The sequence below is a fragment of the Lytechinus variegatus genome, chromosome 14, assembly GCF_018143015.1.
Source record: "Lytechinus variegatus isolate NC3 chromosome 14, Lvar_3.0, whole genome shotgun sequence".
Taxonomy (NCBI): Eukaryota; Metazoa; Echinodermata; class Echinoidea; order Temnopleuroida; family Toxopneustidae; genus Lytechinus; species Lytechinus variegatus.
In genome coordinates this window covers 30,256,125-30,281,343 of record NC_054753.1, presented here as the reverse complement: position 1 = coordinate 30,281,343, position 25,219 = coordinate 30,256,125, and the positions used below count along the sequence as shown (strand labels likewise).

At 38.4% G+C, this 25,219-nt stretch overlaps 1 protein-coding gene across 1 annotated transcript; it reads right to left on the bottom strand.

Moving 5' to 3' along the window:
• Window positions 1-579: 579 nt before the first annotated feature.
• Window positions 580-24,576, bottom strand: LOC121427676. Its single transcript, XM_041624195.1, has 10 exons — window positions 24,386-24,576; window positions 23,027-23,387; window positions 16,741-16,861; window positions 11,163-11,268; window positions 9,620-9,852; window positions 7,078-7,220; window positions 6,379-6,550; window positions 5,971-6,243; window positions 3,791-4,023; window positions 580-1,626 (listed from the first exon to the last, which is right to left on the bottom strand). The coding sequence occupies exons 2-10, from the start codon at window positions 23,372-23,374 to the stop codon at window positions 1,357-1,359; spliced, it is 1,899 nt and encodes a 632-aa protein (XP_041480129.1). The 5' UTR covers window positions 23,375-23,387; window positions 24,386-24,576; the 3' UTR covers window positions 580-1,356.
• Window positions 24,577-25,219: the final 643 nt, after the last annotated feature.

The following is a 25,219-nucleotide window of genomic DNA, read 5'->3' as shown; positions in this document are numbered from 1 at the left end:
ATTTTGATTTTTGTTTCAAATCACCCTCTCTTACACCTTTCGTTTGGAAATGTCTTACAAACCAGAGCGTGTTCCTAATCCACAGTGTTGGAGTGCATACATATTTTGAAAAGAATAAGTTATACTTACAATAATCGATTTATATTTTCTTTTAAGCTATCGACTTTTTTTATGGTACATTAAATTCCATGAAAACAATAACGATCTCGTAGTGTCACTTTATCGATAAATAATAAAGATATACTGTTCTACTTATACCTCTTGGACACAACAGAAAATCAAACTTTACAGCAATTTTCAAAATGAGCGGGTGTACACGAGTGGGTTGAGAACTAAGCAGTAATTTTTCCGCCAGCAATAAAAATAAAATGGATAGAGCGCATTGCATGCTGCTGCACAAACGACCTTGCTATACTTCATACCGGAAAAATACTACGACATAATCAAATGTAGGGGAAGGCGGGGTAAGTTGAGTAATTTTTGCTTTTTGCATTTTAGGACCGATATGGCTAATAATCTTGTACGATATAAGTACCTTGCCGCAAAATTTGATTATTTGGAAACATTTTTTTTGCCAATATGTAGCTCTCTACCCCCACTGAAAGGCACCGTTATCATTAAAAAAAGTCAAATGGCTCAACCTACCCCACCCATGGGATAAGTTGAGCCACAAATACTATGTACAAAAGCTATGGGGCAAGAACCACACGATTTCTTTTTATTATTTATAAGGTCTTTTCGCTTGCTATAATTCTCAATAGAAATTAAAATCTTTTAGTAAAACGGCTGTCTTAAGAATTCGACCCTTTGTTTATATCATACGAATTACCATGACTCAATTTGCCCCATGCATGCTGGCTCACCTACCCTACTTCATGTGATATTTTCACATCCACACATTACGTATACACCCATCATGTTAAAGACTACGACAAGAATGAGGATCCCTACCAGGACTAACGATGTTGTCATCTTCAGTCCTTATTATATTTACAGATGTATGTGGGTAAAAATCCACTTATATATTTGAAGTTTTTTTGCTTTAAATTTGTATTTTGCCTCCGAAAATTTATTTTACTTTCCAATACTCAGAACAGTGTGGCGGGGTTAGGGGTTATGCGATGGGCCATCAATATCTGTCACCACCACAATGTCTGACTCATTCATAATTGGCCGGGTGGTGGTGGCACAAATTGCCTTTGGGCTCAACTTACCCCGCCTACCCCTATATGGGGCTATACCAACGACTCAACGAGTGAGAAACGACAAGCACACACAAGAGAGAAAAAAATGTGGAACTTTGTGCGTGCTTAATTTCCAGTTTTTTCTTCATCGTTGATTTCCACCCAATCAGATTCAGATCCATTGATATATTTTTTGCGTACACTCGCTGTAGGTGCTCCCTGGGTTGGTCTCGTTTCTTCCTCCTGTCTGGAAGATGTAAAGCTCGCCATCACGCTCGAAGGTCTGGAAGTTAACAACATTGAACCCACTGACGGTAGTGTGGTCGATCCACACTGTGTCAACTAGACGGAAAATGCGGCAGTTCACCGCCCAGTGGTCGGGCTCCGTTGCGCTGTAGAACTTGCGGGCATTCGAAGTCAGCATGAACTTTTCACCGCCTCTCTGAAACGAAAACAGTTCAATGAACTTGTTAGTCAATTGCTATAAAAATGATAATTTTACGTCTAAACCGACTGACGACACGTAGTGATTAGTACAATTCTTTATGCTCTTATTCATACCTTTGCGAACATAGTTGAAAAGGCGGGAGCGGAGCTATTGTATAAATGAATGGTCATTGAAGCGTAAAACGCAGTTGGATTATGTGAAATGATACAATTGGCAAACCCTGAAAATATCACTGATGCGTAACGAACCAGTGAATTATGAAGGATGTTACCTTAAGCAAACTTAAGACCAAAATGGATGAAAACGAGGGAGTTATGGCAATTATGAATTTTGAGACTTTTAAATAGAGGGCGCTATTTATAAAGGTTTGGTGGCCGAGTGGTGCCGTGGCCGAGTGGTCTAGTGCGCCTGGCTATACATGGAAAGTCCGGAGTTCGATCTCCGGCCGCGGAACCTATGCCCATGAGCAAGGCATTTAATCTACAATGCTCTTTTATCCTGCTTTCAAATAAATGGAAATACTATATGCATTATTGGTATCTAGTTGTGCACTTGTTTAAAAAAAGAAAAAAACAACTAATGCGTAACAAACCAGCCTGTGAAGAATGTCACCATAAGCAAACCCCGAAAATATGAGACTAAAAGGGATGAAAGCGAGGAAGTTATGGCAATTTTACACTTTGCAACATTTCAATGGAGTGCGCTTTTTCTAAAGGTAATAGTCACTGATGCGTAGAAAACGGACGAATTAGAAAACAAGGAAATTATGATCATTTTACTATTTTGCACTTTTCAATAGAGGGCGCTGATTATCAAGGTAATGGTCACTGATGCGTAAGAAAAGTTTTTCTTATGAGAGTTGATACTGTGAGCAAACCCTGAAAATATGAGACCGAAATGATTGAAAACAAGGAAGTTATGGCCATTTTACTATTTTCGACTTTCCAATAGACGGCGTTATTTCTTAAAGGTAGTGGTCACTGATGCGCAAAAACATATGGATTATGAGGGATAATATCATAAGCCAGCCCTGAAAACATTAGACCGAAATGGATGATAACAACAAATTTATTGTCATTTTACTATTTGTTGACTTTGCAATAGAGGGCGCTATTTCTAAATTTAATGATCACTGATGCGTAACAAATTGTAAAATTGTAAAGAATGATACCATTAGTAAACCATGAACATATGAGATGGAAATAAATAAAAACAAGGAAGTCATGGCCATTTTACGATTTTCCTACTTTGCATGTCAATAAATATGAAGTTTTTGACCGTAGACTATTTTGGATTGAATTTAGGGCGAGAAGATGGCATTTTCAAGGGCAATTCGGAGTTTTTATATGAAAGAGCAACTCTTATACAAACTACGGCAACTCGTTAGAAGTCTGTAGCATGCAGGATACGGGAGTTAGGACGGGATTAGGAATGGTACATGTATGCAAATGGACTTGAAATTTACAAAATGACGCCTGGATGGTCATGCACGAGTGATTTTGGAAAATGGAAGACGAAGTGCACAACTAGGGATGCTGGAGATCATGTATGCCAAATTTCGAGTAATTTGGATAAGGGACGGACCCTGGGCAGGGCTCACAAGAACCACGTGTTAAACGAATGGGATTTTGCGGAAGAAGCAGAAAAAGACGACGGAATAGGAATACGGGACAACAGAGTATTGTCGCCTGTAGTAGGCTTCAATGCAAATAAGAAGACGACGGAATAGAAATACGGAACATCAGCAAGGCATTATCGCCTGTGGGCGTCAATGCAAAGACGACGGAATAGCAATACGGAACAACAACAACATACCCTGGGCAGGGCTCACAAGAACCACGTATTAAACGAATGGGATTTTGTGGAAGAAGAAGCAGAACGAGACGAAGGAATATAGGAATACGGAACAACAGAGTATTGTCGCTTGTAGGCGTCAATGCAAAGAAGACGACGGAATAGAAATACGGAACAACAAGGCATTGTCGCAAGTAGGCGTCAATGCAAATAGATATACAGCCTGAAAATATAGACGGAAAGTTTTCTAATCACAACAATCCGTACACATATAATACTGTTTTCCTTATACAACGCATTAACAATACAGTAGTCAGCTTGAATAACCTTTACATTGAATCTTTGAAAGAATGATAAAACTCACCTCGAATACCTCAATACCTAATGAACAGGTCTCGGAGAAGGAAATTGTCTGATGAGTCTCAAACTCCTTCAATCCAGCGTTCCATATATAGACTTCCGTATCTTGATCGCATTCGGACCCGTCATGGTGGCGACTCAATACGATGTAATGCGATTCCTCGTGCGAGTAGTACTCGATATCCATGGAGCCTGGATTCGAGTCCGGTAAGACTTGCGTCTGGCTCCACGATGGCTCTGAAATAAAAAGTAAAAAAATGACCAAATTGTAACAAATGGGGGTCTTGCAATGGAAATTGCTGACGAACCTGACGGTTCGCATAAGCAAGCAGTCTGGCAAGCGACGTGTAATGGAACATGGACTGTTCCTTGAATGATTTTCTGTTGTGCTGAAAAAAATTTTAGGAAATTCACACCTGAAGAGGGGCATTCTAAGGTTTGTCACTAACCAAATGATGCGAGCCCAAGCTGAAATTTTGATATTCAGATCAGAAAAGGGACATTTTTAGAGGATTCTAAAACCTACTTCTCCTGTTCTGCTCTTTCCACAGCTATGAACATTGCTGATTCGGCATCTACTTGATAAAGACAAACGGTACAGGAACCCATTTAATTTTAAGGACTAATTTTAGCAAATCATGAAGAGCAGACATATCTCATTAATCCACTAATGCGAACGTAAGCACGGACGGGAAATGTTTTATATCAAGACCTTAAAATGATATGTCACTACATGAAATAATAATAATTCGAATTGCGAGGAAATATATTTGGTGTATAATGACTTGAAAACGGGAGGTTTTATTTATTTATTTATTTATTTTATTTCCAGGCAAAAGACATCAAGAATAAGTACAAGAAGGAGAAATTACCACCGACTAGTGCCTGAGGATGACTAAAAGAAAAACTAGTTTCTGTTATGAAACTTTAGTAGAACATGATTATATATCTCGTTAAACAGACAATCCGAGTATCAGGAACAATGAAGACATACGCCCTGAGCAAATTATGTTTCATAAAGTAATATGTTTTTTTAATGTAATATAAGTTTGAACATAATACAACATTGTCCTTCCCACTACGTTTCTTTCACTTTCTCTCTCTTTTTCTCCCCCCCCCCTTTGTTTGGCCAGCCGATGGGGGGGGGGGGGGGCACGTGCCCCCATCCCCCCATAGTTACGCCACTGTTTGCTATACTAGACTGTTGTGTTGGAGAATTTTTTCTTCTTCCAAATTCCACATCAGGCCTAATCTTATCTGTGCATGCTGGCTGAGGCCGGCCTTAACGTTCAGAACATTTACATTGACCTCAGAAATTTGAAGTCCTACCCTTGGGTCATTGGCCTTGGTCTCGTTTGATAAGTCATTTGCAAAGTTGACCTTGACCTTAAGGCCACCGCACACCTTACGACTGTTCGCGATCCGATTTTGGAACAAATCGCATTCTGCTCATTTTCTGAAAATGTGAATGGAACATATTTTATTTAAGTTTAAAATTAATTGAAAGAATACAAATATAACCATTTTGAAAGATTGCAAGGTTTTATTTTGGAGTAAAGGCCAAATTAGTTTCAAATCGTAGCCAATCGTACAACTGCTATGACGTCATTACGACTAGATATTAAATTCGTTTTTTTCTAAGAAGAAAGATAGCGTAGTTACAGATTTGAACATAGGTATTCGTACGATGATTTAGAACATTACACAGTAAGATATTCCAAGTCTCAACATTAGCATCAAATTCTACTACATTTTATTCTGAAATCGGGTCGCAGACCAATCGTTAGGTGTGCGGTCGCCTTTAGAGTTCTGAAGTCTTTCGCCTTGTTCTCGCGCTCGGGCGGTCAGTCCTTAGCGAAGTTGTCATTGGCCTCAGAAATAAGGGGAGTGTTTCATGAAGCAACTTGTCAGTGACTCTCTCTGAACAACTTGCTCCAAGCCTATCAGGTGCGAGGATTTCAGTAGCTTATAACGACAATCAGTGATGGGCAATGACTATTTGTGTCATGAAATGCTCCCCTGAAGTCCTTGACATTTAATTTTTGGCCTTGGTCTCGGTTGGTCAGTCTTTGGCCGAGTTGTCAGTCCTTGTTAAATGTGTCTTTGGTCTAAGAGAAGTCTGGCTCTCTGTACAACGCTTGGCTTTTGCTTCTGACTCAAATCCGTTTCACTCAACCCTCTCACCTGTCATATAGATGCTGTTTCGCCACGAAGCGCCACAGTATTCCGAGCTGTCCCCCGCACACTGCTGGTTGCAATCACCATCACTGACGCTTCCGTGTTCATCGTAGTTCTCATCGCCGCAGAAACAGTGTGACTGCGCTTGGAGTCCAACATAGGGGTAGCCGAGATCTCGACAGTACGTGATACACATTGTCACAGTCATCGAGCTTGAAGAAAAGGAGTCACCGTCTAAAGCACGATTGGTCCCATCGACGTAACAACCACGGTAGAGATCTGTGATAAAACACAATGTGATTTGTAACAAATGCGAGGAATAGCACCCTTTTAAATTTCTGAAAGCAATATCGACGTTACTTTGTTTAAACAGATTTTTTTGTTAGAGAGAGAAAGGGTGAATGAACTTCTCACCATACGTGTCCGTACGTTCCCACACTTCGGCAGAATTTTGAAACCCAGAACTGCTTCGGAAGCTTGAAAGTCCGACATAAACAGTCCCGTCGATCTCGAACATGGATGATTTATACACGCCCGTCGTCGATACGGTGTCGACCTCTACGAAGCGCTCGTATCGAGGATACCACTGTCAGAACATTTAAAATGAGAAAAATGCGTACACGTAGTCGGTTAGGATTCAGTAGGAAGAAGATGGTAGGTCGGGTTTGTAGGTAAGCAAACATGACAGCGGACGGATTTGAAGAAAAATGATAACGGATGGAGCATCATCCACGACGGGTAATTAAGCTACTCAAGGCATACGATCTTAGGATATCCCAAGGCATAAGCAAGATTGCGACGCAAAGGAAGTGTTGGCACCATGATTTGTGTATAATGTCATAAATACAATGGACGTGGAATGTGGAAGCTGGATTTGTTTTTTCAATACTACTGCGAATAGAAATCAGGAAGTTGCCAGTCCAGAATCGTAAATTCCAGAAAAAACCCTTCATTATGAAATGGGGTCAACGTAGTAGCTAATGACAGAGATATGAAGGAGTTTCCCCATAGGCCTACTGAATTGTCAAATGCTTTCCTCACATAGCAGGATCATGGCAAGCTAGCCAGACACTACATAATGTCAGGCAAGAAGTTATGCAATATCAGATTTACCTTGAAAACGGGAGATTCCTGGTCATATGAAGAGGGTGCATAGTAAAATCCGAGGAATAAATAAAATCCACTGTCTGATGCTCTGATCTTAGCAGGGGCTAAACATCCTTTGGTATCAAAGGTTTGATGAACGATGAAGGAATCTATGGAGAAACATGTTTTTTTCGCAAGAATGAAAAAACGGTATGATAGTTAAAGCTTACAAATACAGTAGATGACCTACCACCCCAAAACACTAATAAGTGGCAAGGTAAGGTTCTCTGTCAACAGACGGGTCGTGTGGTCCAGTGGTTAGTGCATTGGACTCATAATCACAAGGTTGTGAGTTCGAATCCAAACTCTGCCATTGTCTCCACTTTGATAAAAATGATTTGTATAAAAAGACCCGAGAGTGACATCTGCCGTCTATAACGTCAGCCACTATGACTGATTTACCTAGGCGTAAAATGTTTCATAGGTAATTGGCTATATACCAGCTTGGCGTTTATCAGCAAAATGCTGTCCTGCTGAGTTCCTACGGGAGTTACCACAAACAGAAAACAAACAGAATAGCCAAAAATAGTTATTTAGTATCCAAATCCAATACTTCAAAAAAACTTATCTGAAAGAGCAATAATTCTTCTTATTCATACTGTGAAAAAATGGAATCAAAGAAAATATTTTTTCCCAACTGCTTGGAAGTTTTACTGAGATTGCACAGTTTGCACATCTCATGCTTGAGTAAACCCCAAACCTCAAAACTTCTTTTCTTCGTATTTGTTAAGCACTAGCTTAATTTCGTCTGCATTCAATCAGGTACATTTAATGGTTATTGTTGGTCAATTTTAACATATTATAAATGAATTTTCAAGCTCAATAAAAATCTCTAATTTTGGTCGAATTATTGTTGGTTTTGAAAATGAGGTTAAGTTTGGCTACATATAGCCATATTTTCACACCTACCAGGATTTCTGATCTTGACGTTAGTTGTGGCAATCATTGTGATTGTAAAAACATAAGTAAATAAACAATAAAAGAAGAAAAACTTACAAGTGGAATGTCTCTGGCCGTCTCACCTGCATCACGCCATTCAACATAGCAGCAGTGCTGACTTTGAAAACTACTATAACTCACACAAGATGTTCAGTGATACTTGGTTACTCTTATTTCCACGTTTTATGAATTAGACCAATAAACTTACAGAGATAGGATGGTAATTCAACAAATACCCCCAATGCGGCCAAAGTTCATTGATCTCACATGACCTTTGACCTTGATCATGTGACCTGAAACTTGCACAGGATATTCAGTGATACTTGATTACTCTTAGGTCCATGTTTCAAGAGTCAGATCAATAAACTTGCAAAGTTATGATAGTAATCCAATAGATACCCCCATTATGGCCAAAGTTCATTGACCTTTGACCCTGGTCATGTGACCTAAAATGCGCACAGGATGTTCAGTGATACTTGATTACTCTTATGTCCAAGTTTTATGAACTAGACCAACATACTTTCAAAGTTAAGATGGTAATTCAACAAATACCCTAAATTGGCCAAAGTTCATTGACCCTAAATGACATTTGACCTTGATCATGTGACCTGAAACTTGCACAGGATGCTCGGTGATACTTGATTACTATTATGTCTAAGTTTCATGAATCAGATCCAAAAACTTTTAAAGTTTTGATTGTAATTCAACAGATACCCCAATCGGCCAAAGTTCATTGACCCTAAATGACATTTGACCTTGATCATATGACGTGAAACTCATGCAGAATGTTTGGTGATACTTGATTAACCTTATGTCCAAGTCTAATGAACTAGGTCTATATATTTTCTAAGTTATGATGACATTTCAGAAACTTAACCTCAGGTTAAGATTTTGATGTTGATTCCCCCAACATGGCCTAAGTTCATTGACCCTAAATGAACTTTGACCTTGGCCATGTGACATGAAACTCTGATAGGATGTTTAGTAATACTTGATTAACCTTATAAGTTTCATGAACTAGGTCCATACACTTTCTAAGTTATGATGTCATTTCAAAAACTTAACCTCAGGTCGAGATTTGATGTTGACGCCGCCGCTGCCGCCGTCGGAAAAGCGGCGCCTATAGTCTCACTCTGCTATGCAGGTGAGACAAAAATGATGGTTAAAAAAATTAGCAATCAGCTGCGAAAGTCCAATTGTAACGGACCACAAAACAGCTGGAACGAGGTATAAGTAAATGAATAATAAATCTAAACAAAATTGGGCTACATTATCAGGAAGCTATTGAGTCTTGAACAAAATATCATGGCTAATACAAACATGAAAAAAAATCCCAATAAAACAGAAGTTGCACAATTGGGCCTAATATTAAGAACTGAATAGAGTGGTAGGGAAAACAGTATACATGAAATAGGCGTATACTTTTAGCATATTATAGTATGATAATCGGAGAGATGAATGGATAAGTGGAGAACTTGATTCAATTACATGTAGCTTGGAAGCTACGTGACTTGTCTGAAACAAGGTAAATTGATAATAAAAACAAAATGTAGGTGACCAAATTAATTACCAGAACTATTATCGTAGACCCACAGATAGGAATCGGTGTCTTGCGTGTCTCCGAATTCCCTGTAATTGCATATGAAGAGGTACTGTTTTCCGGTGAGCTGAAACTCGGTTAGGAAGTAAGCAACGCTAATTCCAGTCAATATCTGCATGGGTTCGTACTGCTCCGTCGAGTAATCATAGCGGAGAATCACCTGGTCAGCCTGGGCATTGTTACCAGCTGAGTCCTGTGTGTGCCTAAAAGAAATGATCAAGACTCAGATTCATCAGTCAATTAAATTGGTGTTATCAAATTGGAGAGGTCTAACCCCCTCCCCCCGCCCAGTTCTGTCAGCTTTCCTGGTGCCGCTTTTGGGCATTTGGCGATTGTCTTGCCTTTGCCACTCATCCACCCACAAGACTGTATATAATAGTCATTCCGTTCGTTGAGCGCGCTTGAGCGCTTAAGCAGCCATGACCCGGGGGCAATAATAACAGTTATCTGAATGATTGATGTACAAAATATGTACATATTTCTATTTTCTCATTTCAAGAAACAATTTTCTAAGTATTCCCGTATTTGTCAAAAAAAATGCATGACGGTATTTACCACCCGATATTTACCGACCTGGGCCCCGTTGCATAAAAGTTACCATAATGATCACGTTGCCATCCAATGGTAAATACCATGAACGATGAACCAATCAGAATCAAGGATTTCAGAGAAGTCATCATAATGGTAACTTGTGTGCAACGTATGGGACCCTGATATTTACCACCCGGTATTTACCTCACGGTATTTATCACTTGGTAAATACTGCCAGGTATTCACCATCCGGAATTTACCGCCCGGTATTTATCACCCGGTATTTACCGACCCGGGGGTGTTTCATAAAGCTGTTCGTAAAGTTACGAACGACTTTACGCACGACTGGAACATGTTCTTAGGTCATAACTCGATTACATAGAGATATCACATAGCATAAGAAAGGATCACCAGTCGTGCGTAAAGTCATTCGTATCTTACGAACAGCTTTATGAAACACCCACCCGGTATTTACCATCCGATATTACCGGCATTTCGTTACCATCCAGTGATTACCACGCGGTACTCACCGCTTGGTATTTACAGCACGTTTTTTTTAACCACCCGGTATTTACCGGCATTTATTTAGCACTCAGTATTTACCGCTTGGTATTTACCACTTGGTATTTGCCAATCGTTATTTCGATGACCATATACGACGATGCTTGGAATTATTTCCGATACGGCGATGAAGGATACTCCCCGGGTAAAATAAATTTGTACAACTGCATGGCCATTGGGCTATCATTCAAAACGTTCATCAGTAAAAGGTAATGCTATTTTCTGTCCAATACTTATAAAATGAGTTATGCATCAGAATAGATGCCAAGATTGTAGGCCTATACTGAGGTGTTTATCCCGATCCCATGCTTGAGAATTGGGTTCTTATAAAACAAAATACTGTTGAAAAGTGAAGATAACAAATCCCATTCATTATACAAAATTAGCATCATTCAAAGGACGAAAAAAAAGAGAGACTTACAAGGATGAAATTGCGAGGAAATTCATGTTGTTGAAAGTAAAGCCGACGCCGTCCCTAGCTCGGTCAGTGATGATTTCGTCAACCAGTCGAGGCTCATGGATGTAAGCTTGACATTGAATGAAAGAGGAATATAATGCATTATATGGGCGTTGCAAGAAGCTTTTTGTTGATGATCAATAGGAATTGTGATTAAAATCCATATTCGCATTGATTGGAACAATAAGTATAAAGCTAATCATTCCTTCTCTGTACCCGTCTTTATATTTATCGATGTAAGATTAGAAAATAAATGCCTAATTTTCATTCCCTTCTTTCCTTCATTAAGATGGAGTATAGATCTCAATATCTTATTGCTAAAAACACAATAAGATGTTTTTATTATCTAACTTGTATGAACTTGTAATTGTACCTTGGGAATCAGTTTTAAGTATGCATTTAAAATATAAACAAGTGGAATGACTCTGGCCGTCTCACCTGCATCACGCGGTTCAATATAGCAGCAGTGCTGACTTTGAATACTACTCTAACTCGCACAAGATGTTCAGTGATACATGGTTACTCTTATGTCCACTTTTTATGAACTAGACCAATAAACTTACAGAGATATGATGGTTATTCAACAAAAAACCCCAACATGGCCAAAGTTCATTGACCTTTCATGACCTTTGACCTTGATCATGTGAACTGAAACTCGAACAGGATGTTCAGTGATACTTGATTACTCTTATGTACAAGTTTCATGAATCAGATCCATAAACTTTCAAAGTTATGATGGTAATTCAACAGATACACCCAATTCGGCCAAGGTTCATTGACCTTTGACCTTGGTCATGTGACCTGAAACGCACACAGGATGTTCAGTGATACTTGATTACTCTAATGTCCAAGTTTAATGAACTAGACCAATAAACTTTCAAAGTTATGATGGTAATTCAACAGATATCCCGATTCGGCCAAAGTTCATTGACCCTAAATGACCTTTGACCTTAATCATGAGACCTGAAACTTGCACAAAATGTTCAGTGATGCTTGATTACTATTATGTCCAAGTTTCATGAATCAGATCCATAAACTTTCAAAGTTATGATGGGAATTCAACAGATATCCCCAATTCGGCCAAAGTTCATTGACCCTAAATGACCTTTGACCTTGGTCATGTGACGTGAAACTCATGCAGGATGTTCAGTGATACTTGATTAACCTTATGTCCAAGTTTCATGAACTAGGTCCATATATTTTCTAAGTTATGATGACATTTCAAAAACTTACCCTCAGGTTAAGATTTCGATGTTGATTCCTCCAACATGGTCTAAGTTCATTGACCCTAAATGACCTTTGACCTTGGTCATGTGACATGAAACTCTAATAGGATGTTTAGTAATACTTGATTAACCTTATGGCCAAGTTTTATTAACTAGGTCCATATACTTTCCAAGTTATGACGTCATTTCAAAAACTTAATCTCAGGTTAAGATTTGATGTTGACGCCGCCGCCGCCGTCGGAAAAGCGGCGCCTATAGTCTCACTCTGCTTCGCAGGTGAGACAAAAAGATATATATAGAAAAATAAGAATATATCGAATCATAATTAGTTTTTACAACAAAAGAAAGATATGGTAATATTCACGTACTTTCACTTTAATTTTTTCTCCTTATGGAGGTGTGTTAACGGCACATTTTCGTAAATTACCAAAACTTGACGGTAATAACTATAACAGTTGGCATTTAGGATATGTTACCAAAATGTGCAGGGACATCATGTTTTAACGGATTATGCCGAAAGGGTGGGTGATGTCGCGTTAGGGTGTGTTGACATTAATGCGAAGATTCGCCCAAATAGCCCCCCCCCCGGCTTGGCCGAAAGGGTGCGCTTGGAGTGTTACGTCACGTCGCGTTCACTGGAACGCATCCATTCGTCCAAAGCCCCCCCCCCCCGGAAGTGCCGAAAGGGTGCGTTTTATTTTGTTTTTTTCATAATAATAATAATAATAATAATGATAATAATAAGAAGAGGAGGAATAAGAAGAGGAAGAAGAAGAACAAAAGAATCTTCGCGTTAGTGTCAACACCCCCTAACGCGACAGCATCCACCCTTTCGGCATAAGCCTGTTTTAACTGCACATTGGTGGTGACAATTGATCTCATCAGGCCTACATGTATATAGGTGCACCATAATAAGCTTCTTTGACTAAAATGTGCCCGAGCCTTGTTAAGACATAGTTTGATAACTTGCACATTTTGGTAATTTTACACAAAATATGCCCTGACGATTAGGTGCCGAGGCCGAGCGGTCTGTCCACCTGACTAGACCGCATGAAAGTCCGGGGTTTGCATCCCCGGCCATCGCAATTATTGCCCGTGTTCAAGGCAATTAATCATCTGTGCTCATTTACTCTACGTTAAAATAAATGACAATGCTATAGTACCCATTCATGGCAACTATGCTGTACACTTGTATGATAAAAAATAATTTCCCTGCCTTCTTTCCATCCCTCTCCCATTCATTCTAATGTTATCCCGCGATCATTCTTTCCGATGTTTAGCCATCTCCTGTTCTCTATAAAAGTTTAATATGTCAGGCTCCAAGATGCTGCACGTTTAATCAAACCTTTCAAAACCCAAGTCGTAAAATATGTGAGACTGTTGTAATATGCCTTATATCATATTTTTCTTCTTTAATGCATGATAAAAAGGGATGTAAATATGGAAGCTTAAAAGTGCCACCGAGATGTTGAGATAATTATCTCGGGAAGTCGACATCTTGATAGCAAAAGATAAGATGACGAGATCCTGGATCTCATCATGTCGACATCTTTTAGAAGAGATGATGAGATGACAAGATCCTGGATCTCATCATGTCAACATCTTTTAGAAGAGATGATGAGATGACAAGATCCCGGATCTCATCATGTCAACATCTTTTAGAAGAGATGTTGAGATGACAAGATCCCGGATCTCATCATGTTGACATCTTTTAGAAGAGATGATGAGATGACAAGATCCTGGATCTCATCATGTTGACATCTTTCGGAAGAGATGATGAGATGACAAGATCCCGGATCTCATCATGTTGACATCTTTTGGAAGAGATGATGAGATGACAAGATCCCGGATCTCATCATGTTGACATCTTGTAGAAGAGATGATGAGATGACAAGATCCTGGATCTCATCATGTTGACATCTTGTAGAAGAGATGATGAGATGACAAGATCCTGGATCTCATCATGTCAACATCTTAAGAAGAGATGTTGAGATGACAAGATCATCTCATCATCTTTTCTACAAGATGTCAACATGATGAGATCCGGGATCTTGTCATCTCAACATCTCTTCTACAAGATGTCAACATGATGAGATCCAGGATCTCGTCATCTTATATTTTGCTATCAAGATGTCGACTTCCCGAGATAATTATCTCAACATCTCGGTGGCACTTTTAAGCTTCCATATGTAAAATATATGCACAACTACTGAGAGGAAATAATGACTTTTACAAAACTATTGCAAGAAAATGGGAAAGAAATTCCAATATGGTAGATCACATTCTAATACCTGATTTTAATAGGATGATTTTCAGAACAGCAACGGACATTACACATTAAAAAAAATTATGCAACGCTGTTTACTATATGAACCTTACAGTAATTGTTCAAACAGATTAAACAAGTGTTTAAATATTAAGCAACAAACGTTTAATTTTCAATATCCAATCTTCAATAAATTAAACATGATTTTTTTAAACGGTTAAACAAAAACTGTAAGGTTCATATAGTAAAAAGCGTTGTATAAAATCTTAAACAGCGTTTTTACTGTGTAGGCTAAAATATTTCCAATACCAAGTTTTAAATAAAATCGTGTTTTTAAATGACATTCTATATAAAGTGAAGATCATGGATACTGTGTTTTTGCACCCTTTTTAATACTGTGAAGGAAACACCTTTGTTTAAATTCTGTAATTTCAGAAGAAATAATTGTAGTACAGCAGAGACGTGGATATCCTATTAGTTAACCTTACAGAACACATTATTTGGATACAAAGAAAAGCGAAATGATCCTTTGAATTGTTTATTCAAGGCTGAACAAGATTGTGCCTGATTTTTAAAAGATACAAAAGTCAATTTAGACATATTATTTTGATGAATGCTGAAGATTTATTTGTATGGTTCATATAATGATTTTACTTTTGTAAACGTACAATATTTCTTTTGTTGTAAATAAAATTGCCCATTAGGGCAAAAAAATGGGGGAAAATCTTCTTTCTATTCGCCTTGCTTCACATTATCGATATATTAGTGGACTATGAACCTTCCACATGTTAATGGGAGAAAAGAAATAAATCTAAAGGCTGGTCACACCGCCTGAGCGTTGTTGGAACGGTCGTGGAGCGGTAGGGAGAGAGGGTCGAATTTCGCTCACAAAATTGGGGGAAAATCAAAAACAAAATAAAAAAACAATCGAAATCGAAAATGGTAAACGGTAGCAAGCGTTGATAAATTGTTTTCTCTTCGCTCCACGACCGCTCCAACGACGCTCGGGCGGTGTGACCAGGCCTTAACAAATCTAACAAATAAGATTTTCTCCATTCATCCTTCAGAACATTCACCGTTCCATCCTCAATGGAATGGAACAAACTCACTCTTGAAATAAGACAATCCCCAACAATCAAGTCCTTTAAGAAGTCCCTTAAAACTCTCTTGTTCTATAGGCAACTCCCTTCACGTCGTTCTTATGTTTGTTTGTATAAATACGTTAACTGAAATTGTGAGCGCTTTGGGCCATTTGGGAAAAGCGCGTTATTGAGTTTCCTTATCATTGAGTATTATTATTATTATAATCTATCCACCTCTTCTCTCCCTTCCCATTCTCTGGTAGAAGGTTCTGAGTTTAAGATTGAAATTCTGGTATATCCTATTCGTCTCCCGCCCCCTCCCCAATTGTTACAAATTTCCCAACATTGCGAGTTGTTTTAACTGATTAGAGCTAATTTGTTCCCATATTTTACTAATGGCCTTTCAACAAAAAATGGTGAAAGCATAAATTTGTTATTTACCGTGACCCGATTCAAAAAAGTTTATGGGAATATCGACATGGTGCCGGTAACCACAATGGGACCCTTGATTTTAATTGGCTGTGTTAGTGGCTATAGTATACCATGGCAGAATATTACGGCAAACATTTCCATTACTGTAAGTAGTTAACATGCTTATGAAACAATCTCCATATACATGTAGAACTACTAAAATAATCATATGTATACACAATTGTTCTCAAAGGTTAGTGAACCCCACCAAAAATGCACTCCTTTATGCTGTATTTTGAATGTAGGCAACTGCACTGCAATATTCGGCGAGCCAAGAGAAACAAACTTCAGTAGTATTTCATAACTTTACTTCAAAATTAAATGTCTAAAACATGACAGAACTTGAACACTTGTCTTGAAAGATTTTTCGGTGGGGTTCACTAACTTTTGAGCACCACTGTACATGCAAGATATTCTCTCGCTTGCTTCGTTCACTCAGAACGCATCAACCCTCCTCACTGCCCCCCCCCCCCACCCCCATCGTTCCTTGGCCTTACCAGATTGGCAGAATTCTCCTCGGTATCCCTCGGCACACTCGCAGTAGTAGCCCCTGTTTGAGCAATCCATTCTACACACTCCATGTTCACATTGATGGTGCTTGCATGAGCCCATGTAATGCTAAAGAGTAAGGGGGATACAATTAGCAATTAGAACTGCAATCGTTTCAGAACGATGTGCATGCATTGACGCCTCTGATTTAATAGAGGGCAAGAAACAGGAGGAGATCAAGAGAAAACTCTAGATGATATACATTCTCAAAATATTAGAGGGCGCTATTTCTTAAAGGAATGATCACTGATGCGTAAAACACAGTTGGAGTATGTGAAATGATACAATTGGCAAACCCTGAAAACATGAGACCAAAATAAATTCAAACAAGGAAGTTATGGCAATTTAACTATTTCAAGACTTTGCAATAGAAGGCGCTATTTCTAAAGGTTATGGTCCCTAATTATGGACAGTATGTCTACCAAATCAGAATGAATTTGGATGAGAAACGAGGGCAGGAGAGGACTAACAAAAATTACATGTTAATCAAATTGGATTTTGGCAGATTTTGCTTTTCATAGGAAATTACATTCTCGAGTCAAACAAATTTCGTCCAGGTGGCCGCTGAAGAAAGGAGAGAGAGAAAGACGCAGAGAGAGTAATAGAAATAAGCATACAAATTCGCTGACAATTCATCAACGTAACCCAGTGTTAAGTATATATCAGAACGATGTGCATGCATAAACTGACTTTATCGCCTTATTGGACAAATGGCGTGCCATAGTACGTTCAGTTCGTTTTTGCGCGAAACCGATGCAATAGACACTGTGTACAATTCTGTTGTTGATAATGTGTACATAGTGAGCAGTATACCATGTGTTCAGATTGACTTATCTTGAAATTTTCTGTTGTAACCTATGTCGTATTTGGTATCACTGGAAAGAGTATTCCAATGCGGTGACATTGATGCCATTTTTATTTGTGTGCAGGCAATAGACCGGAAGTAAATGCCATATAAAGAAAGACATTAAAAATGAAGGTTTTGCACAATAATTTGAAGCTGACGTCAGATTTTTGTCAGTTTCTGTTACAAAAGGTTGACGAACGGTTGAAGTATATATCAATACTCATATCAGCCAAGTTAGAAAGAATAAGCTTCAATAATAAGGAAATAAGAGCAAGTTGAAGTTGTGCTGGCATTAAAGTGCATTTTGGGGTATTTTGCTGATTTTCGGGAGCATTTTTCAGATATTTCGTCAGTTGTAAGGTATATATTTTTTTAATGGCATGAAAGATCATATCTTGAAGACCCTAAATTCAAAAAAGGGTACGGGTTTGGCCACGCATGACGCAATGAGGAGCATTCAAAGGTAAGCGTTTTTGAAACTTTAGAGGGCGCTATTTCGATGACGGAAGATCAATGATGCGTGAAAACTCAGTAGCTTGTATGTTATGATACCATAATCAATTCCTGAAATAATGAGTTCAAAATGAATCAAAACAAGAAAGTTATGGCCATTTTACGATTTGTTTACTTTACATTTCAATAAATATGAAGTTTTTGAAGGAAGGCTATTTCGGATTTGAATTTAGGACATGAAGATGGCATTTTGAAGGTCAGGTTATGCGTCGCAGATGATAGAGAAACTCTTGGACTATCTACAGCAATTTGTTAGAAGTCTGTAGCATGCAGGATAATTGAGATATGAAAGAATGAAGAATGGTATGCAAATGGACTTGAAATGGACAAAATGGCGCCTGGATGGTCATGCATGAGTGATTTTGGAAAATGGAAGACGAGAGGCACAACTAGGGATGCTGGACAACATGTCTACCAAATTTGGATGAATTTGGATGAGGGACGGAGTCAGGGTAGAGCTAACAAAACCATGTGTTAAACAAATGGGATTTTGGTGGAAGAAGAAGAAGAAGACTAGAACTGCAATCGTTTCAGAACGATGTGCATGCATTGACGCCTCTGATTTAACAGAGGGCAAGAAACAGGAGGAGATCAAAAGAAAACTCTAGATGATATACATTCTCAAAATATTAGAGGGCGCTATTTCTTAAAGGAATGATTACTGATGCGTAAAACACAGTTGGAGTATGTGAAATGATACAATTGGGAAACCCTGAAAACATGAGACCTAAATAAATTCAAACAAGGAAGTTATGGCAATTTAACTATTTCAAGACTTTGCAATAGAAGGCGCTATTTCTAAAGGTTATGGTCCCTAATTATGAACAGTACGTCTACCAAATCAGAATGAATTTGGATGAGAAACGGAGGCAGGAGAGGACTAACAATAATTACCTGTTAATCAAATTGGATTTTGGCAGATTTTGCTTTTCATAGGAAATTACATTCTCGAGTCAAACAAATTTCGTCCATTTTTAGACCATGTGGCCGCTGAAGAAAGAGAGAGAGAGAGAGAAAGACGCAGAGAGAGTAATAGAAATAAGCATACAAATTCGCTGACAATTCATCAACGTAACCCAGTGTTAAGTACATATCAGAACGATGTGCATGCATAAACTGAGTTTATCGCCTTACTGGACAGATGGCGTGCCATAGTACGTTCAGTTCGTTTTTGTGCGAAACCGATGCAATAGACACTGTGTACAACTCTGTTGTTGATAATGTGTACATAGTGAGCAGAATACCATGTATTCAGATTGACTTATCTTGAAATTTTCTGTTGTGACCTATGTCGTATTTGGTATCACTGGAAAGAGTATTCCAATGCGGTGACATTGATACCACTTTTATTTGTGAGCAGGCAATAGACCGGAAGTAAATGCCATATAAAGAAAGACATTAAAAATGAAGGTTTTGCACAATAATTTGAAGCTGACGTCAGATTTTTGTCAGTTTTTGTTACAAAAGGTTGACGAACGGTTGAAGTATATATCAATACTCATATCAGCCAAGTTAGAAAGAATAAGCTTCAATAATAAGGAAATAAGAGCAAGTTGAAGTTGTGCTGGCAGTAAAGTGCATTTTGGGGTATTTTGCTGATTTTCGGGAGCATTTTTGAGATATTTCGTCAGTTGTAAGGTATATATTTTTTTAAATGGCATGAAAGGGCATATCTTAAAGACCCTAAATCCAAGAAAGGGTACGGGTTTGGCCATGCATGACGCAATGAGGGGCATTCAAAGGTAAGCGTTTTTGAAACTTTAGAGGGCGCTATTTCGATGACGGAAGGTCAACACGCCACAGTGATGCGTGAAAACTTAGTAGCATGTATGTTATGATACCGTGATCAATTTCTAAAAGAATGAGCGCAAAATGAATAAAAACACAAAAGTTACGGCCATTTTACGACTTTTAGACATTACATTTCAATAAATATGAAGTTTTTGAAGGAAGGCTATTTCGGATTTGAATTTAAGGCATGAAGATGGCATTTTGAAGGTCAAGTTATACGTCGCAGATGATGGAGCAACTCTTGGACTATCTATAGCAATTTGTTAGAAGTCTGTAGCATGCAGGATAACTGAGATATGAAAGAATGAAGAATGGTATGCAAATGGACTTGAAATTGACAAAATGGCGCCTGGATGGTCATGCATGAGTGATTTTGGAAAATGGAAGACGAGAGGCACAACTATGGATGCTGGACAACATGTCTACCAAATTTGGATGAATTTGGATGAGGGACGGAGTCAGGGTAGAGCTAACAAAACCATGTGTTAAACAAATGGGATTTTGGTGGAAGAAGAAGAAGAAGAAGACTAGAACTGCAATCGTTTCAGAACGATGTGCATGCATTGACGCCTCTGATTTAATAGAGGGCAAGAAACAGAAAGAGATAGAAAGAAAACTGTAGATGATATACATTCTCAAAATATTAGAGGGCGCTATTTCTTAAAGGAATGGTCACTGATGCGTAAAACACAGTTAGATTATGTGAAATGATACAATTGGCAAACCCTGAAAATATGAGACAAAAATAAATTCAAAGGAAGTTATGGCAATTCAACTATTTTAAGACTTTGCAATAGAGGGCGCTATTTCTAAAGTTATGGTCACTAATTATGGATAACATGTCTACCAAATTAGAATGAATTTTGATGAGGAACGGTGGCAGGGAGGACTAACAAATATTACATGTTAATCAAATTGGATATTAGCACTTTTTGCTGTCCATAGGAAGTTACATTCTCGAGTAAAATTTTTTAGACCATATTGGCGGCCCATACGTGGTTGTTGAAAATGTGTGCATTGTGAGCAGGATACCTTGTGTTCAGATTGACTTATCTTGAAATTTTCTGTTGTAACCTATGTCGTATTTGGTATCACTAGAAAGAGTATTCCAATGCGGTGACATTGATACCACTTTTATTTGTGTGGAGGCAATAGACCGGAAGTAAATGCCATATAAAGAAAGACATTAAAAATGAAGGTTTTGCACAATAATTTTAAGCTACCGTCAGCAATTTGTTAGTTTCTGTTACAAAACATTAACGAACTGTTTAAGTATATATCAATACTCATATCTGCCAAGTTAAAAAGAATAAGCTTCAATAATAAGGAAATAAGAGCAAGTTGAAGTTGTGCTGGCAGTAAAGTGCATTTTTGGGTATTTTGCTGATTTTCGGGAGCATTTTTGAGATATTTCGTCAGTTGTAAGGTATATATTTTTTTAAATGGCATGAAAGGGCATATCTTGAAGACCCTAAATCCAAGAAAGGGTACGGGTTTGGCCATGCATGGCGCAATGAGGGGCATTCAAAGGTAAGCGTTTTTGAAACTTTAGAGGGCGCTATTTCAATGACAGAAGATCAATGATGCGTGAAAACTTAGGAGCATGTATGTTATGATACCGTGATCAATTTCTAAAAGAATGGGCGCAAAATGAATAAAAACACAAAAGTTACGGCCATTTTACGACTTTTAGACATTACATTTCAATAAATATGAAGTTTTTGAAGGAAGGCTATTTCGGATTTGAATTTAAGGCATGAAGATGGCATTTTGAAGGTCAAGTTATACGTCGCAGATGATGGAGCAACTCTTGGACTATCTATAGCAATTTGTTAGAAGTCTGTAGCATGCAGGATAACTGAGATATGAAAGAATGAAGAATGGTATGCAAATGGACTTGAAATTGACAAAATGGCGCCTGGATGGTCATGCATGAGTGATTTTGGAAAATGGAAGACGAGAGGCACAACTAGGGATGCTGGACAACATGTCTACCAAATTTGGATGAATTTGGATCAGGGACGGAGTCAGGGTAGAGCTAACAAAACCATGTGTTAAACAAATGGGATTTTGGTGGAAGAAGAAGAAGAAGAAGAAGAAGAAGAAGAAGAAGAAGAAGAAGATTACGGAATAGGAATATGGAACAAGAACAATGCATTGTCGCCATTGGGCGTCAATGCAATTACGGAATAGGAATATGGAACAAGAACAATGCATTGTCGCCATTGGGCGTCAATGCAATTAGGCAATATAGGAAAATGATTAAACAAAGAGTGGGACTCATGGTTATTTTGGGCGTGTTGGATGACGGGCAGGGCCGTGTCTTCCCAACCCCACCCTACTGTGACGACGGGTTTTTTTTGTGAAATTCTCTACCATTGTCGAAAATGCCTGGGGGAGGGGGCACTCGGATTTGGATAGGATAGGGGTGTGCGATCCCCAAAAATCTGAAATCATACCGAAGTTGCTATGAAATGAGGAGCTTCTTTACGAACTAGATACCCCCCCCCCCCGATTTCTTCATTATTTATTTATTTATTTCATTTAGGCTATTTATTTTTCATCTTTTTTATTTTTTTGGGGGAGGGGGGGGGGGGGGGGGCTCGGAAGCTGAAATTTTCCATGACATGGACGAACACTGCCATAATACAGCATAACTGGGCTCCCCCCCCCGTATCATATAAACTCAATTGCAAAAAAAATCGAATTGGGAGCACATGTGTCAATCTGAGAAGCTATAGAAGAAGAGAATATTTTTTTAGTGTGGCACAAAACTTACTGTTTATAGTGTCAAGAAAACGAAAATTAAAACAACTGTTATCTAATCTTCTTTCATTAGATTATACATGTACATTGATGACATTAAGTGCTCTTAATATATATCTTTCCTAAAATTTCTTTTTTTTTCATAAAATTTTACGGTGTTCCGTTTTTCTCTAATGTTGCATTTTTTTTATTTATGCTGAGAAAATAAATAACGAAAACGGAGCTGAACTGAACATTTATTTTGTTGTTGCAATCCCTCTCGTATACGACATGATAGGGGTGGGGCTGATGGGGGGGGGGAGGGGTAATGGTCCTACCGGGTTCGAAGTTTTTGTGTCCACGGTGTCGTAGTAGACGTAATCTGACGACGTCACTAAGAACTCCGGCCCGGTCTCTCGATCGAAGTCGTAAAGCTGACACGACTCAAGACGTTTGGAGTAGCCATAGCTCATGCAGCCACCATCATCTCGGCAGCGTCTCGAGCATTCGAAGACGGTTACGTTGAGCTCCTCGGTGTACGCGATCTCCATGGCTGTGTTGGCGAGGGCGTAGAAGTGGGCTGACTTGCCGGATTTCTTGGGACACTCGATGCGCTGGTGCTCCCCCAATGTGACGTGGAGGAGGATGACAAAGAAGGATAAGGAGATCGTGCCCCAAAGAGCCATCCTCGGGAGATTCCTGCATGTGGTTTGGTTGAGATTAATGAAAAGATAAAATGGTATCAAGCATGGAATGATGACGACGATGGTTTCGTAATGAGCCAATAGTTTTTTAGCGGGTCAGACATGGCGTATGGGCAAAAATTTTGACCGTTCTTCTAACAAAAATCTAAATTTGTGATAGATTTTGAAAGATGATTCAGAAAATAGAATCATAATTTAATCCTCCTCCTTTTCCTTTTCTTTCTTTTCTCCTTTTTTTCTTGGCATGATTTAGTTTATTATCTATTTATTTACTTATTTATTCATTTCTTCGTTTATTTATTTATCTATTCATTTATTATTTCATTCATGTATTTATTAACTTATTTGTTTATTATCATTATTTTATTTTATCTATTTATTCTTTTTTTTTTGGGGGGGTGTCCATGGCCCCTCAACTATACACCAGTATCAACGATGACTGAGATCATGAAAAACTAAGCTGATCAGTAAAGGATTGTGTTATTTCACAGGCTAGGGTGGTTAATAATTTGATGGTAAAAAAGGAGAGAAGGGGCCCATTAGAAACTGTTAGGGTGAATTTAGAAATCATATTTTCTATCATTATGCAGACATAGCTTGCTTTACACGAAATCATGATGATTTCAACTATATTCTATAAACATTGCAATGATTGTGCTGAAGATGCTGACAGGAGTGATCCGGTTTGTGTAGAGATTTCGGGTCATCAAATTGGTATAACTGATATTGCGCAACTCTCCTTCAAAGCGATTGCTCATATTAACACCAAATTAAAGGCGAACGTTTTATTAATGTTCCACATGCCACGTGTACCTTAATTGGATGTTCAACATTGGAAAATTACACACATTAAGAAAAAAAATAATTCCCGGAATTGAATTAATTGATATCAATATTAACCAAAAAAATCAGCACACTGGTGCTAATCGCCCTTATTGACTTGAACCTCCTTAACAGACGTGAAGAACTTTCTACCCAGTGGTTAAAACTCACCTTAAACGAGTTCCGATAAGGTCTAGATTGCTTGAAAATAAATGTCCTCAATCGACATTAGATGGTGAAGATGGAATAAGTCGAAAGATAGCATCAGCTTTAAAATTGTTCCTATCCTGAAGAATATACCATCATGGCGTCGTCCCTCTCGACATCACAAGTCTGTTTGATGTTGGCATAAAGATTGTATATACAGATATATAAATAGTTGACCAAGACGTATTTATTGATTTCATTTGGTTTTCATGATTGTTAAACCACAATCGGGTTGCGTCGTTGTAAGGTCCCTTTTATTGATTTTGCATTCACTGCTTATCGATCTAAGACACAGGGCATGAATGGTAAGCCCTTTAAGGGAGGTGGCTATGTTGGATGAGGGGAAGGTGAGAGAAATCAACATTGAAAATCGATGATAATTCTTCCTTTTGGAAAAAAAAAATGTTCTCAGACGTAACAATATTGGTCTAGCAGTGTACACATCCAGCATGTCCAGACAGAAGTGGATTTGGAAAACGCCATCTAGTGTCCAAAACTAGTCACTGTTCTCAGTACTTTTTTCCTTCATGTGCTCCCGTATATCTGTCCACTTTCATATCTCTCCCTCCCCCTCTCTATCTTTCTTTTTTCATCCCTCCCTCTCACCTTTCTCAATACATCACTCCAACTCTCCTCAACACTTTGACTACAAACATGACAAAGTAACTCACCATTCTGTTGCTTGTTTCGCTTGAAAATTTTCTCCCAGTCTCATGACTTTATTGTAGGAAAAACGCCTAAAATTACACTTTTTTTTATTTCAACGAAAACAAGTAATGGAAAGTGAAGAACATTACC